This window comes from Pristiophorus japonicus, unplaced genomic scaffold (assembly GCF_044704955.1).
Source record: "Pristiophorus japonicus isolate sPriJap1 unplaced genomic scaffold, sPriJap1.hap1 HAP1_SCAFFOLD_339, whole genome shotgun sequence".
NCBI classification, from domain to species: Eukaryota; Metazoa; Chordata; class Chondrichthyes; family Pristiophoridae; genus Pristiophorus; species Pristiophorus japonicus.
This window is the reverse complement of record NW_027253205.1, coordinates 321,012-336,665: the sequence shown is the minus strand read 5'-3', so window position 1 is coordinate 336,665 and position 15,654 is coordinate 321,012. Positions and strand designations below refer to the sequence as shown.

General features: G+C 53.4%; 1 protein-coding gene across 1 annotated transcript in view; it reads right to left on the bottom strand.

The window, feature by feature from the left end:
- LOC139250040 (lysine-specific demethylase 2A-like) overlaps positions 1-12,861 on the bottom strand; it is a 33,030-nt gene extending 20,169 nt beyond the window's left edge. Inside the window, exons 1-2 of the mRNA XM_070872604.1 lie at positions 12,806-12,861; positions 11,518-12,767 (exon numbers count right to left, since the gene is read on the bottom strand). Of these exons, the coding sequence (XP_070728705.1) occupies positions 11,518-11,559 (42 nt within the window). The 5' untranslated portion in view covers positions 11,560-12,767; positions 12,806-12,861. The remainder of the gene's footprint in view (positions 1-11,517; positions 12,768-12,805) is intronic.
- Positions 12,862-15,654: the final 2,793 nt, after the last annotated feature.

Sequence of the window (15,654 nt, the reverse complement as noted above, 5' to 3'; positions counted from 1 at the left end):
AGGGGTGTAGGAGCTGGAGGAGGTTACAGAGAAAGGGAGGGGTGTAGGGCTGGAGAAGGTTACAGAGATAGGAAGGGGTGTAGGGGCTGGAGGGGGTTACAGAGATAGGGAGGGGTGTAGGGGCTGGAGGAGGTTACAGAGATAGGGAGGGGTGTAGGGCTGGAGAAGGTTACAGAGATAGGGAGGGTTGCAGGGACTGGAGGAGGTTACAGAAATTGGGCGAGGCAGTGGAGGGATTTGAACAGGAGAATGAGAATTTTGAAATCGAGGCGTTGCCGGACCGGGAGCCAATGTTAGTCAGCGAGCACAGGAGGGGGTGATGGATGAACGGGACTCGGTGCGAGTTAGGACACAGGGCAGCATAGTTTTGGATGAGTTGAAGTTTACGGAGGGGGGTTAGGTGTGAGGCCGGCCAGGACAGCATTGGAATAGTCGCGCCTGGAGGTAACAAAGGCCACCCGATGAGGCAGATCAGACGGTTGACACGGTATCCTGGGGAGGATTAGATGAACTCGCTAAAAACAGTCGCAAGCTGTGCGCACCTGGGTTCAACAAACTGTTCCCATGACACTTGGAACACACATGGCCCTCTGTGCTCAGTCAAACAACATCAAAACAGGTTCCACAGGAACCTTTATGTATGGTATTCACACATCTCCACCATAAGAGCATAAGAAATAGGAGCAGTAGGCTATACGGCCCCTCAAGCCTGCTCCGCCATTTAATAAGATCATGGCTGATCCGATCACGGACTCAGCTCCACTTCCCTGCCCGCTCCCCATAACCTCTCATCGGTTAAGAAACTCTCTATCTCTGTCTTAAATATATTCAATGTCCCAGCCTCCACAGCTCTCTGAGGCAGCGAATTCCACAGATTTATAACCCCCAGGAGAAGAAATTCCTCCTCATCTCAGTTTTAAATGGGCGGCCCCTTATTCTAAGATTCCGCCCCCTAGTTCTAGCCTCTATCAGTGGAAACATCCACCTTGTCAAGCCCCCTCATAATCTTATATGTTTCGATAAGATCATCTCTCATTCTTCTGAATTCCAATGAGTAGAGGCCCAACCTACTCAACCTTTCCTCATAAGTCAAACCCCTCATCTCCGGAATCAACCGAGTGAACCTTCTCTGAACTGCCTCCAATGCAGGTATATCCTTTCGTAAATATGGAAACCAAAACTGCACGCAGTATTCCAGGTGTGGCCTCACCAATACCCTGTGTAACTGTAGCAAGACTTCCCTGCTTTTATACTCCATCCCCTTTGCAATAAAGGCCAAGATTCCATTGGCCTTCCTGATCACTTGCTGTACCTGCATACTAACCTTTTGTGTTTCATGCACAAGTAACCCCAGGTCCCGCTGTACTGCAGCACTTTGCAATTTTTCTCCATTTAATATACTCAACGACTGAGCCTCCACAGCCCTTTGGGGCAGAGAATTCCAAAGATTCACCACTCTCTGAGTGAAGAAGTTTCTCTGCATCTCAGTCCTAAATGGCCGACCCCTTATCCTGAGACTGTGTGACCCCTGGTTCTAGACTCCCCAGCCCGGGGGAAACATCCTCCCTACATCTACCCTGTTAAGCCCTGTAAGAATGTTTCAATTAGATCACGTCTCATTCTTCTAAACTCTAGAGAATACAGTCCGAGTCGACCCAATCTCTCCGCATAGGACAATCCCCCCCATCCGTCTGGTGAACCTTCGCTGCACTCCCTCTATGGCAAGTATATCCTTCCTTCGTTAAGGAGACCAAAACTGTACACAATACTCCAGGGGTGGTAATGAGCGATTGCTTAGTTAGTCGAGGGACATGTCATTGCTCATCCCTGCAGGGCCTCGTCACCCCACCCCCATCTCTAACCTCCTACAATGGACTGAGTGTAACGTAGCCAAGTTTGCTGACGCTACAAAGATGGGAGGAAAAGCAATGTTTGAGGAGGACACAAAAAACCTGCAAAAGGACATAGACAGGCTAAGTGAATGGGCAAAAATTTGGCAGATGGAGTATAATGTTGGAAAGTGTGAGGTCATGCACTTTGGCAGAAAAAAAATCAAAGAGCAAGTTATTATTTAAATGGAGAAAGATTGCAAAGTGCCGCAGTACAGCGGGACCTGGGGTTACTTGTACATGAAACACAAAAGGTTTGTATGCAGGTACAGCAAGTGATCAGGAAGGCCAATGGTATCTTTATTGCAAAGGGGATGGAGTATAAAAGCAGGGAAGTCTTGCTGAAGTTATACAGGGTATTGGTGAGGCCACACCTGGAGTACTGCGTGCAGTTTTGGTTTCCATATTTACGAAAGTATATACTTGTTTTGGAGGCAGTTCAGAGAAGGTTCACTCGGTTGATTCTGGGGATGAGGGGGTTGACTTATGAGGAAAGGTTGAGGAGGTTGGGCCTCTTCTCATTAGAATTCAGAAGAATGAGAGGTGATCTTATCAAAACGTATAAGATTATAAGGGAGCTTGACAAGGTGGATGCAGAGAGGATGTTTCCACTGATGGGGGAGACTAGAACTAGGGGGCATGATCTTAGAATAAGGGGCCGCCCATTTAAAACTGAGATGAGGAGGAATTTCTTCTCTGAGGGTTGTAAATCTGTGGAATTCGCTGCCTCAGAGAGCTGTGGAGGCTGGGACATTGAATAAATTTAAGACAGAGATAAAGAGTTTCTTAACCGATAAGGGAATAAGGGGTTATGGGGAGCGGGCAGGGAAGTGGAGCTGAATCCATGATCGGATCAGCCATGATTGCATTAAATGGCAGAGCAGGCTCGAGGGGCCGTATGGCCTACTCCTGCTCCTATTTCTTATGTTCTTTTGTCCTGTGACTCTATGAAATCAGATCGGCTTTAGCCTGTTTTTTATAACCGAGATATCAAGCGACGTGCACTTCACAAACCCAGCCAAGGTTCCTCCCGATTACTGTTCAAACATGTCTTTACCGCGTGACAGGATATCTTGCCTAGAAAGATCACCCATTTTTATCGCCTCTTGCACCACCTTGGGACATTGCAAAGCAGTTCACTGCCAATGCAGTACTCCTAGGGTGTGGTCACTGTTGTATTGTAGGAAACACGTCAGCCAATACGCGCACAGCACGTTCCCACAAACAGCAATGTGATAATGACCAGTTAATCTGTTTTGGTGACGTCAGTACAGAAGGTAGGTACTGCAGGGAACATGTACAACTCAAATCACTAGAGAAATACCAACAATTTCTCCGCAAGATCCTACAAATCCCCTAGGAGGACTGACGCACGAACATAAGCGTCCTCGACCAGGCCAACATCCCCAAGCGTCGAAGCACTGACCACACTCGACCAGCTCCGCTGGGCAGGGCCACATTGTCCGCATGCCAGACACGAGACTCCCCAAAGCAAGCGCTCCACTCGGAACTCCTACACGGCAAGCAAGCCAAAGGTGGGCAGAGGAAACGTTACAAGGACACCGTCAAAGCCTCCCTGATAAAGTGCAACATCCCCACCGACACCTGGGAGTCCCTGGGCCAAAGACCTGTCCGCCCGGAGTGGAGGAAGTGCATCCGGGAGGGCGCTGAGCACCTCGAGTCTCATCGCCGAGAGCGTGCAGAGACCAAGCGCAGGCAGCGGAAGGAGCGTGCGGCAAACCAGTCCCACCCTCCCCTTCCCTCAACGTCTATCTGTCCCACCCTCCCCTTCCCTCAACGTCTGTCTGTCCCACCCTCCCCTTCCCTCAACGTCTGTCTGTCCCACCTGTGACAGGGACTGTGGTTCCCGTATTGGACTGTGCAGTCACCTAAGAATTCATTTTAAGAGTGAAAGTCTTCCTCGATTCCGAGGAACTGCCCGTGATGATTACTGCAGGGAATTTAATGATCTCCTGCACTAGTTTCGATCGCCTGGATGGGTCAGATAGGAACTTCCCAGATTTTCGTCCTGTTTTTTGGCCCCTCCCAGGAGATCACATGGTTTGGGGTGGCGTGGATTGCATAGGTTGTGATATACAAAGGTATCGCAATTGCGTAGGACGGGCTCCAGAGACCAGATAGTGTTTACCTGTCCTTCATTGTTCGTAATAAATAAATATTGGCCCCAGGGCACTGGGGATAACTCCTCTGTTCTTCAAAATAATGGCCGTGGGATCTTTTAAGTGCACCAAAGTGCACCCTCCGACAGTGCGGCGCTCCCTCAGTACCGCCCCTCCGACAGGGCGGCGCTCCCTCAGTACCGCCCCCCCCGACAGTGCGGCGCTCCCTCAGTACCGCCCCTCCGACAGTGCGGCGCTCCCTCAGTACCGCCCCCCCCGACAGTGCGGCGCTCCCTCAGTACCGCCCCTCCGACAGTGCGGCGCTCCCTCAGTACCGCCCCTCCGACAGTGCGGGGCTCCCTCAGTACTACCCCTCCGACAGTGCGGGGCTCCCTCAGTACTGCCCCTCCGACAGTGCGGCGCTCCCTCAGTAACGCCCCTCCGACAGTGCGGCGCTCCTTCAGTAACGCCCCTCCGACAGTGCGGCGCTCCCTCAGCACCGCCCCTCCGACAGTGCGGGGCTCCCTCAGCACCGCCCCTCCGACAGCGCAGTGCGGCGCTCCCTCAGTACTGTCCCTCCGACAATGCGGCGCTCCCTCAGCACTGTGCTCGAGTGTCAGCCGAGATTTATGTGCTAAAGTCCCTGGAATGGGACTTGAACCCACAACCTTCTGACTCAGGCGGGTGTGTTACCCAGTGAATCAGAGCTAATAAACCCAATGGGGAATTCAGGAGAAACTTCTTTACCCAGAGTGGTGAGAATGTGGAACTCGTTGCCACAGGGAGGGGTTGAGGCTATCATCAGAGATGTATTTAAGGGGAAGCTAGATAAACACAGACCGGTTGTGCTGACTGGGCTGTTTCTGTGCTGTAAATACGGTAGACTATCACAAAATCAGACGATCTGGTCATTTATCACATTGCCGTGTGTGGAACCTTGCTGTGTGCAAATTGGCTGCTGCGTTTCACACATTATAACAGTGAACGCACTTCAGAAACGACTTCATTGGCTGTGAAGAATTCATGCCTTTACTACCTCCAGACTTGCCTATTCCAACGCACTCCTGGCTGGCCACCCACATTCTACCTGACATAAACTTGAGGTGATCCAAAACTCGGCTGCCCCCGTGTCCTAACTCGCACCGAGTCCCGCTCACCCATCACCCCGTGCTCGCTGACCTACATTGGCTCCCGGTTAAGCAACGCCTCGATTTCAAAATTCTCATCCTCGCGTTTAAATCCCTCCATGTCCCTTGCCCCTCCCCATCTCTGTCACCTCCTCCAGCCCCTACACCCCTCCCTATCTCTGTAATCTCCGCCAGTCCCTACACCCCTCCCTATCTCTGTAACCTCCTTCAGCCTCTACTTCCCTCCCTATCTCTAATCTCCTCCTCTAATCTGCCACCAAGCTCATGGTCTACAGGGCTGTAGTGATACCCGCCCTCCTGTATGGCTCAGAGACATGGACCATGTACAGTAGACACCTCAAGTCGCTGGAGAGATACCACCAACGATGTCTCCGCGAGATCCTGCAAATCCCCTGGGAGGACAGACACACCAACGTTAGCGTCCTCGACCAGGCCAACATCCCGAGCATTGAAGCACTGACCACACTCGACCAGCTCCGCTGGGCAGGCCACACTGTTCGCATGCCAGACACGAGACTCCCAAAGCAAGTGCTCCACTCGGAACTCCTACACGGCAAGCGAGCCAAAGGTGGGCAGAGGAAACGTTACAGGGACACCCTCAAAGTCTCCTTGATAAAGTGCAACATCCCCACCGACACCTGGGAGTCCCTGGGCCAAAGACCAGTCCCGCCCGGAGTGGAGGAATTGCATCCGGGAGGGCGCTGAGCACCTCGAGTCTCGTCGCCGAGAGCATGCAGAAACCAAGCGCAGGCAGCGGAAGGAGCGTGCGGCAAACCTGTCCCACCCTCCCTTTCCTCCAATCACTGTCTGTCCCACCTGCGACAGGGATTGTAATTCCTGTATTGGACTGTACAGTCACCTGAGAACTCACTTTTGGAGTGGAAGCAAGTCTTCCTCGATTCCGAGGGACTGCCAATGATGATAATACACGGGAGATCTTTCGCTCCCATATTCATTATGTTGCTGCGTTCGAATGGCTCAATAACTCCTCAATTTAAAAAGGACTGAATCGGTTTTTAAAAATTCATTCTTGGGGTCTGCGCATCGGTGGCCAGGCCAGCATTTATTGTCCATCCCCTAAATTGCCCCTTGAAGATGATGGTGGTGAGCCGCCTTCTGGAACCGCTGCAGTCCGTGTGGTGAAGGTGCTCCCACAGTGCTGTTAGGGAGGGAGGGAGTTCCAGGACTGTGATCCAGCGACAATGAAGGAACGGCTGATATAGTTCCATGTCAGGATGGTGTATGACTCAGAGGGGAACTCGCAGGTTGGATACCAGCACAGAGTGAGTTTCAGTTTCGTACTGAGGTTTTCAAAGCGTCAGAAATCTACAGCACGGGTGAAGGCCATTTCGGCCCCGCCGGCCGACCAAGAGCTACCCAGCCTAATCCCACTTTCCAGCTCTCGGTCCATAGCCCTGTAGGTTACGGTACTTCAAGTGTACATCCAAGTACTTTTTCAATGTGGTGAGGGTTTCTGCCTCTACCACCCCTTCAGGCAGCGAGTTCCAGACTCTGGGTGAAGAAATTTCCCCTCAAATCCCCTCTAAACCTACCAATGACTTTAAATCTATGCCCCCTGGTTGTTGACCCCTCCTGCCCAGGGAAACAGGTCCTTCCTATCCACTCTATCCGGGCCCCTCATAATTTTATACACCTCAATAAGGTCTCCCCTCAGCTGAAAAGAAAACAACCCCAGCCTATCCACAAGAAGCTGGAAGGTGGAATAGAAACATAGAAAATAGGTGCAGGAGTAGGCCATTCGGGCCTTCGAGCCTGCACCACCATTCAATATGATCATGGCTGATCGTGCAACTTCAGTACCCCATTCCTGCTTTCTCTCCATAACCCCTTGATCCCTTTAACCCTAAGTGCCACATCTAACTCCCTTTTGAATATATCCAACGAACTGGCCTCAACAACTCTCTGAGGTACAGAATTCCACATGCTCACAAGGATCAGGCTGGATATCGCTCTTGGGCGGCCAGCGCAGACACGACGGGCCGAAATGGCCTCCTTCCGTGCGGTGAAGCTCGAGGATTCTGTGGTTACTCGACTTGCGTGCCGGCCCCGGCCTGCGTGAGAACACCAGCGGCAGGTCGGGGCCATAAAAGGAACGGTGAGCGGCGACCATGGGCAGCGCAGCGGCGTATCACGGCAAGGTGCACCGCGAGCTGATGCAGGAGGGCAAGGGCAGCGAAGAATGACGTCATCGAGGTCCAGCTCGGTGATTGGAGCGTGGGGCAGGTACAGCAGGAGCGGCGAGGTCGGGGGTGAAGGAGCGGCGAGAGACTGTGGAGGGACGTGATCGGGGCCCGGGAGAGGCGAGGGCCCAGGGGGCAGCACGGGCCCAGCCCACACTGTGCGATATGTGTGCGCGCACTGGGTCCGTGCAGCAGAGCTGGTCTCCAGTTGTCCTGGTTAACCCTTAAGTTGCCACTGGACCAAGACCTGGCTCGGTCAAGCCCGTGTGGTGGCTGGTGTGCAACGGTCACCCCACGTTAAAAAAATCCACCCACAGGCATCTTCCGCCCTTCAGGATGTAGTTCGGGATCTGGAATATTAGGTCCTTCATAGAAACACCTGTGAACTCATCCTTTTTTGGCGTGGAAGCAAGTCATCCTCGATATTAGGCATAGCGAGAGGATTTGAGTACAGGAGCAGGGAGGTCTTACTGCAGTTGTACAGGGCCTTGGTGAGGCCTCACCTGGAATATTGTGTTCAGTTTTGGTCTCCTAATCTGGGGAAGGACGTTCTTGCTATTGAGGGAGTGCAGCGAAGGTTCACCAGACTGATTCCCGGGGTGGCAGGACTGACATGTGAGGAGAGACTGGATCGACTGGGCTTATATTCTCTGGAATTTAGAAGAATGAGAGGGGATCTCATAGAAACATATAAAATTCTGATGGGATTGGACAGGTTAGATGCAGGAAGAATGTTCCCGATGTTGGGGAAGTCCAGAACCAGGAGTCACAGTCTATGGATAAGGGGTAAGCCATTTCGGACTGAGATGAGGAGAAACTTCTTCACTCAGAGAATTGTGAACCTGTGGAATTTTCTACCACAGAAAGTTGTTGAGGCCAGTTCGTTGGATATATTCAAAAGGGAGTTAGATGTGGCCCTTAGGGCTAAAGGGATCAAGGGGTATGGAGAGAAAGCAGGAATGGGGGAACTGAAGTTGCATGATCAGCCATGATCTTATTGAATGGTGGTGCAGGCTCGAAGGGCCGAATGGCCTACTCCTGCACCTATTTTCTATGTTTCTATGATACGAAGGACCGCCTATGATGATGACTTGCCAGGAGGAAACAGTTTCTCCCAAACCCTTTGCAATTTTGCACACCTCTATTAAATGTCTCCTTACCCTTCTCTGCTGCAAGTAGTACAATCCCAGTGGAGAGTACAGAGAGAGTGCTCAAATCCCAACGTGTGCAGGCCCTCTCCACTTCAGTCAGTATAAAGATCCCAGTTCGCCAGCATCTTTCACCACCTCAGGACATCCCAATGCACCCCACAGTCACTGAAGTATTTGTTTGGAAGGGGACCCACTCATAGAAACATAGAACATAGAAAATAGGAGTAGGCCATTCGGCCCTTCGAGCCTGCACCATCATTCAATATGATCATGGCCGATCATTCAACTTCAGTACCCCATTCCTGCTTTCTCTCCATACCCCTTGATCCCTTTAGCCGTAAGGGCCACATCTAACTCCCTTTTGAATATATTTAACGAACTGGCCTCAACAACCTTGTGGTGGAGAATTCCACAGGTTCACAACTCTGAGTGAAGAAGTTTCTCCTCATCTCGGTCCTAAATGGCTTACCCCTTATCCTTAGACTGTGACTCCTGATTCTGGACTTCCCCAACATCGGGAACATTCTTCCTGCATCTAACCTGTCCAATCCTGACAGAATTTTATATGTTTCTATGAGATCCCCTCTCATTCTTCTAAATTCCAGTGAATATAAGCCGAGTCGATCCAATCTTTATTCATATGTCAGTCCTGCCATCCCGGGAATCAGTCTGGTGAACCTTCGCTGTACTCCCTCAATAGCAAGAATGTCCTTCCTCAGATTAGAAGACCAAAACTGAACACAATATTCCAGGTGAGGCCTTACTAAGACCCTGTACAACTGCAGTAAGACCTCCCTGCTCCGATACTCAAATCCTCTCGCTTTGAAGGCCAACATGCCATTTGCTTTCTTCACCGCCTGCTGTACCTGCATGCCAACTTTCAATGACTGATGAACCATGACACCCAGGTCTCGTTGCACCTCCCCTTTTCCTAATCTGTCACCATTCAGATAATATTCTGCCTTCATGTTTTTGCCACCAAAGTGGATAACCTCACATTTATCCACATTATACTGCATCTGCCATGCATTTGCCCACTCACCTAACCTGTCCAAGTCACCCTGCAGCCTCTTAGCATCCTCCTCACAGCTCACACTGCCACCCAGTTTAGTGTCATCTGCAAACTTGGAAATATTACACTCAATTCCTTCATCCAAATCATTGATGTATATTGTAAATTGCTAGGGTCCCAGCACTGAACCTTATGGGACACGCAACAGCCAACTTGCGCACAGCAAGCTCCCAGAAACAGCAGTGTGATAATTGGCAAGATCACGTTTGAGTGATGTTGGTTCAGGGATAAATATTGGGCTCGTGACACCGAGGAGTACCTCACCCTGCTCTTTCGGCAGAAGTGGCCGTGGTATCTTTATATCTCATGTGAAGGATGGCACCTCCGACAGTGAGGCACTCCCTCCGTACTGCCCCTCCGACAGTGCGGCACTCCCTCAGTACTGCCCCTCCGACAGTGAGGCACTCCCTCCGTACTGCCCCTCCGACAGTGCGGTGCTTCCTCAGTACTGCTCCTCCGACAGTGCGGCGCTCCCTCAGTACTGCTCCTCTGACAGTGCGGCGCTCCCTCAGTACTGCTCCTCCGACAGTGCGGCACTCCCTCAGTACTGCCCCTCCGACAGTGCGGCACTCCCTCAGTACTGCCCCTCCGACAGTGCGGCACTCCCTCAGTACTGCTCCTCCGACAGTGAGGCACTCCCTCAGTACTGCTCCTCCGACAGTGAGGCACTCCCTCCGTACTGCCCCTCCGACAGTGAGGCACTCCCTCCGTACTGCCCCTCCGACAGTGCGGTGCTTCCTCAATACTGCTCCTCCGACAGTGAGGCACTCCCCTCCGTACTGCCCCTCCGACAGTGCGGCGCTCCCTCAGTACCGCCCCTCCGACAGTGCGGCACTCCCTCAGTACTGCCCCTCCGATTTGGAGAGCGAGAGGCGGAGAGATTTAGGAAGGAATTCCATAGCTTAGGGCCCAGGCAGCTGAAGGCACGGCCGTCAATGGTGGAGCGATGGAAATCGGGGGATGTGCAAAAGGCCAGAATTGGAGGCGCGGAGAAATCTCGCAAGGTTGTAAGAGACTACAGAGATAGGGAGAGGTTGTGGGGCTGGAGTTTACAGAGATAGGGAGGGGTATAGGGCTGGAGGAGGTTACAGAGATAGGGAGGGGTGTAGGAGCTGGAGGAGGTTACAGAGATAGGGAGGGGTGTAGGTTACAGAGATAGGGAGGGGTGTAGGAGCTGGAGGAGGTTACAGAGATAGGGAGGGGTGTAGGGCTGGAGGAGGTTACAGAGATAGGGAGGGGTGTAGGGGTTGGAGGAGGTTACAGAGATAGGGAGGGGTGTAGGTGCTGGAGGAGGTTGCAGAGATAGGGAGGGGTGTAGGGGCTGGAGGAGGTTACAGAGATAGGGAGGGGTGTAGGGGCCGGAGGAGGTTACAGAGATAGGGAGGGGTGTAGGGCTGGAGGAGGTTACAGAGATAGGGAGGGGTGTAGGTTACAGAGATAGGGAGGGGTGTAGGAGCTGGAGGAGGTTACAGAGATAGGGAGGGGTGTAGGGCTGGAGGAGGTTACAGAGATAGGGAGGGGTGTAGGGGTTGGAGGAGGTTACAGAGATAGGGAGGGGTGTAGGTGCTGGAGGAGGTTGCAGAGATAGGGAGGGGTGTAGGGCTGGAGGAGGTTACAGAGATAGGGAGGGGTGTAGGGGTTGGAGGAGGTTACAGAGATAGGGAGGGGTGTAGGGGTTGGAGGAGGTTGCAGAGATAGGGACGGGTGTAGGGGCTGGAGGAGGTTACAGAGATAGGGAGGGGTGTAGGGGCCGGAGGAGGTTACAGAGATAGGGAGGGGTGTAGGGGCTGGAGGAGGTTACAGAGATAGGGAGGGGTGTAGGGGCTGGAGGAGGTTACAGGGATGCAGTATACAGCTATGTGACCTAATGTTTACATCTTATGGAACAGACGCCTCGCCCAGTGTATGTGCGCGTGTGTGACAATCCTTCACTCACCAGCCTCCGACTCCGACACTCTGGTTCAGCTTCAGGCTCCATCCCCTCTGGTCGTGTGTGCTGCTATCCGGATCGACCACTGCCCCGAACTTTTTTGCCGGGAGTTCTCCTGCACCTCCTTAATCCAATCCTTCCTTCAGGAACTTTACTCTCCCGCGCTGTCGCCCAAATTGCTGGCTCGATGTCGGTCAAGACAAGTTTGGTTATCTTAAAAAAAAAAAGGTAACTTTTTGCTCTGCCAAGATGCCGCAATGTACCAGGGAGTATTTGAATATCTTGCTTCTTTGTCAAACAATCAGTCTCCTCTCCAACGCCTGGTCTCTTTTTTTAAACCGCCTCCCCAAAGTGCTGTCAAGCGTCCCAGATGCAAACCAGTCAGCTTCCTCTTTGATGATATCGTGTGTTCCCTGTTCAAGATCCCGCCTCGCGATTCAAACAGCACAGTTTCCCTCAAACGCTCTCCTGCGTCAAGATATTGGCCGTGTTGATTCCTTCTCGGCAGGAGCGAGCGCTGCAGTCTCTCGCAAACACTCAATTCGTTTAATTCCTGTCCACTTGCCTGCAGCCCTTTGGTCCCGAAATCTCTCCAAGACTCGGATGTTGTGATCTCAAATACTCAATGTCCCCAGGGACTCCCGTGTGTGTGTGTGTGCGCGCGTGTATACCCTATGTCCCAGTCTCAGGGTCTTGCAGTGACACAGTCCTTTGTCAAGTTGGAGTGTGGGAGGCGTTTAACTCCTTCGGCCAACACCCCACTGTCCTAGCTTGTTCTGCTGTCCCGGGTTAAATTAGCCGCACTGTCTCAGGCACTACTTATATCGCGGGGTTAACTGGACTGTCCCAGGCCCTACTTATATCGCGGGGTTAACTGGACTGTCCCAGGTTAACTCCGACTGTCCCGGGCCCAGTTTTAACTGGACTGTCTCGGGCTCTGCTTCTATCCTGAGTTAGGCTGAATGTCCAGGACCCAGTTTAACTGGATTGTCTCAGAGCCGGCTTCTATCGCGGGTTGAAGTGGACTGCGTCAGGCCCGGATTAACTGGACTGTCCCGGGCCCTGCTTCTAATCTGGGTTAACCGGACTGTCTCAGGCCCAGCTGCTGACCTGGGTTAACTGGACTGCGTCAAGCCTGGGTTAACCTGAACGTCTCAGACTCTGTTTCTAACCTGGGTTAACCTGAGGGTCTCGGGCTCTGTTTCTATCCCGGGTTAACTTGACTGTCTTGGGCCCTGTTTCTAACCTGGGTTAACCTGACTGTCTCAGGGCCCTGTTTCTAACCTGGGTTAACCTGACTGTCTCGGGGCCCTGTTTCTATCCCGGGTTTAACCTGACTGTCTCGGGGCCTGTTTCTATCCCGGGTTAACCTGACTGTCTCGGGGCCCTGTTTCTATCTCGGGTTTAACCTGACTGTCTCGGGCCCTGTTTCTATCCCGGGTTTAACCTGACTGTCTCGGGGCCTGTTTCTATCTCGGGTTTAACCTGACTGTCTCGGGGCCCTGTTTCTATCCCGGGTTAACCTGACTGTCTCGGGCCCTGTTTCTATCCTGGGTTAACCTGACTGTCTCGGGCCCTGTTTCTATCCCGGGTTTAACCTGACTGTCTCGGGCCCTGTTTCTATCCCGGGTTAACCTGACTGTCTCGGGCCCTGTTTCTATCTCGGGTTTAACCTGACTGTCTCGGGCCTGGGTTTAACCTGACTGTCTCGGGGCCCTGTTTCTATCCCGGGTTTAACCTGACTGTCTCAGGCCCTGTTTCTATCTCGGGTTTAACCTGACTGTCTCGGGCCCTGTTTCTATCCTGGGTTAACCTGACTGTCTCGGGCCCTGTTTCTATCCCGGGTTTAACCTGACTGTCTCGGGCCCTGTTTCTATCCCGGGTTAACCTGACTGTCTCGGGCCCTGTTTCTATCTCGGGTTTAACCTGACTGTCTCGGGCCTGGGTTTAACCTGACTGTCTCGGGGCCCTGTTTCTATCCCGGGTTAACCTGACTGTCTCGGGCCCTGTTTCTAACCTGGGTTAACCTGACTGTCTCGGGCCCTGTTTCTAACCTGGGTTAACCTGACTGTCTCGGGCCCTGTTTCTATCCCGGGTTTAACCTGACTGTCTCGGGCCCGGGTTTAACCCGACTGTCTCGGGCCCGGTTTAACCTGACTGTCTCGGGGCCCTGTTTCTATCCCGGGTTTAACCTGACTGTCTCGGGGCCCTGTTTCTATCCCGGGTTTAACCTGACTGTCTCGGGCCCTGTTTCTATCCCGGGTTAACCTGACTGTCTCGGGCCTGGGTTTAACCTGACTGTCTCGGGCCTGGGTTAACCTGACTGTCTCGGGCCCTGTTTCTATCCCGGGTTTAACCTGACTGTCTCGGGCCTGGGTTAACCTGACTGTCTCGGGCCCTGTTTCTATCCCGGGTTTAACCTGACTGTCTCGGGCCTGGGTTAACCTGACTGTCTCGGGGCCCTGTTTCTATCCCGGGTTTAACCTGACTGTCTCGGGGCCCTGTTTCTATCCCGGGTTTAACCTGACTGTCTCGGGCCCTGTTTCTATCCCGGGTTAACCTGACTGTCTCGGGCCTGGGTTTAACCTGACTGTCTCGGGCCTGGGTTAACCTGACTGTCTCGGGCCCTGTTTCTATCCTGGGTTTAACCTGACTGTCTCGGGCCCTGTTGCTATCCCGGGTTAACCTGACTGTCTCGGGCCTGGGTTAACCTGACTGTCTTGGGCCCTGTTTCTATCCCGGGTATAACCTGACTGTCTCGGGCCCTGTTTCTATCCCGGGTTTAACCTGACTGTCTCGGGCCCTGTTTCTATCCCGGGTTTAACCTGACTGTCTCGGGCCCTGTTTCTATCTCGGGTTTAACCTGACTGTCTCGGGCCCTGTTTCTATCCCGGGTTTAACCTGACTGTCTCGGGCCCTGTTTCTATCTCGGGTTAACCTGACTGTCTCGGGCCCTGTTTCTATCCCGGGTTTAACCTGACTGTCTCGGGGCCCTGTTTCTATCCCGGGTTAACCTGACTGTCTCGGGGCCCTGTTTCTAACCTGGGTTAACCTGACTGTCTCGGGCCTGGGTTAACCTGACTGTCTCGGGCCCTGTTTCTATCCCGGGTTAACCTGACTGTCTCGGGCCCTGTTGCTATCCCGGGTTTAACCTGACTGTCTCGGGCCCTGTTTCTATCTCGGGTTTAACCTGACTGTCTCGGGCCCTGTTTCTATCCCGGGTTAACCTGACTGTCTCGGGCCCTGTTTCTATCCCGGGTTAACCTGACTGTCTCGGGCCCTGTTGCTATCCCGGGTTTAACCTGACTGTCTCGGGCCCTGTTTCTATCTCGGGTTTAACCTGACTGTCTCGGGGCCCTGTTTCTATCCCGGGTTAACCTGACTGTCTCGGGGCCCTGTTGCTATCCCGGGTTTAACCTGACTGTCTCGGGCCCTGTTTCTATCCCGGGTTTAACCTGACTGTCTCGGGGCCCTGTTGCTATCCCGGGTTAACCTGACTGTCTCGGGGCCCTGTTTCTATCTCGGGTTTAACCTGACTGTCTCGGGGCCCTGTTGCTATCCCGGGTTAACCTGACTGTCTCGGGCCTGGGTTTAACCTGACTGTCTCGGGCCCTGTTTCTATCTCGGGTTTAACCTGACTGTCTCGGGGCCCTGTTGCTATCCCGGGTTAACCTGACTGTCTCGGGCCTGGGTTTAACCTGACTGTCTCGGGCCCGGGTTTAACCTGACTGTCTCGGGCCCGGGTTTAACCCGACTGTCTCGGGCCCGGTTCCTGAGCCGGGGCCCTGCTTTGAACACAACTTGTTGCCTGTGTCAGGTCCGGGTGGAGGGGCCTGTGTCAGGCCCGGGTGAAGCGGCCTGTCCCGGGCCGACTATCTATCCCGGGTGAAGGCGGCCTGTCCCGGGGCCCAGTCGCTGTCCCGGGTGAAGCGCTCTGTCTGGTCCGTCCCCGGGGGCCCGGGGCCCAGGTCCTTCTCTCTGTCCCGATCTCTCTCTTCTTTCGCTTCTCAATCCGCCACAACTTCCCCCCGGAGCCGCTCCGTCGCCATTTTGTGTTTCCCCCCCGCGCGACACACAACGCCTGACGGACGGCGGCGGCTCGACCAATGGCAAAGTAGCGCGGGCGGGGAACCCGCTCCCCAT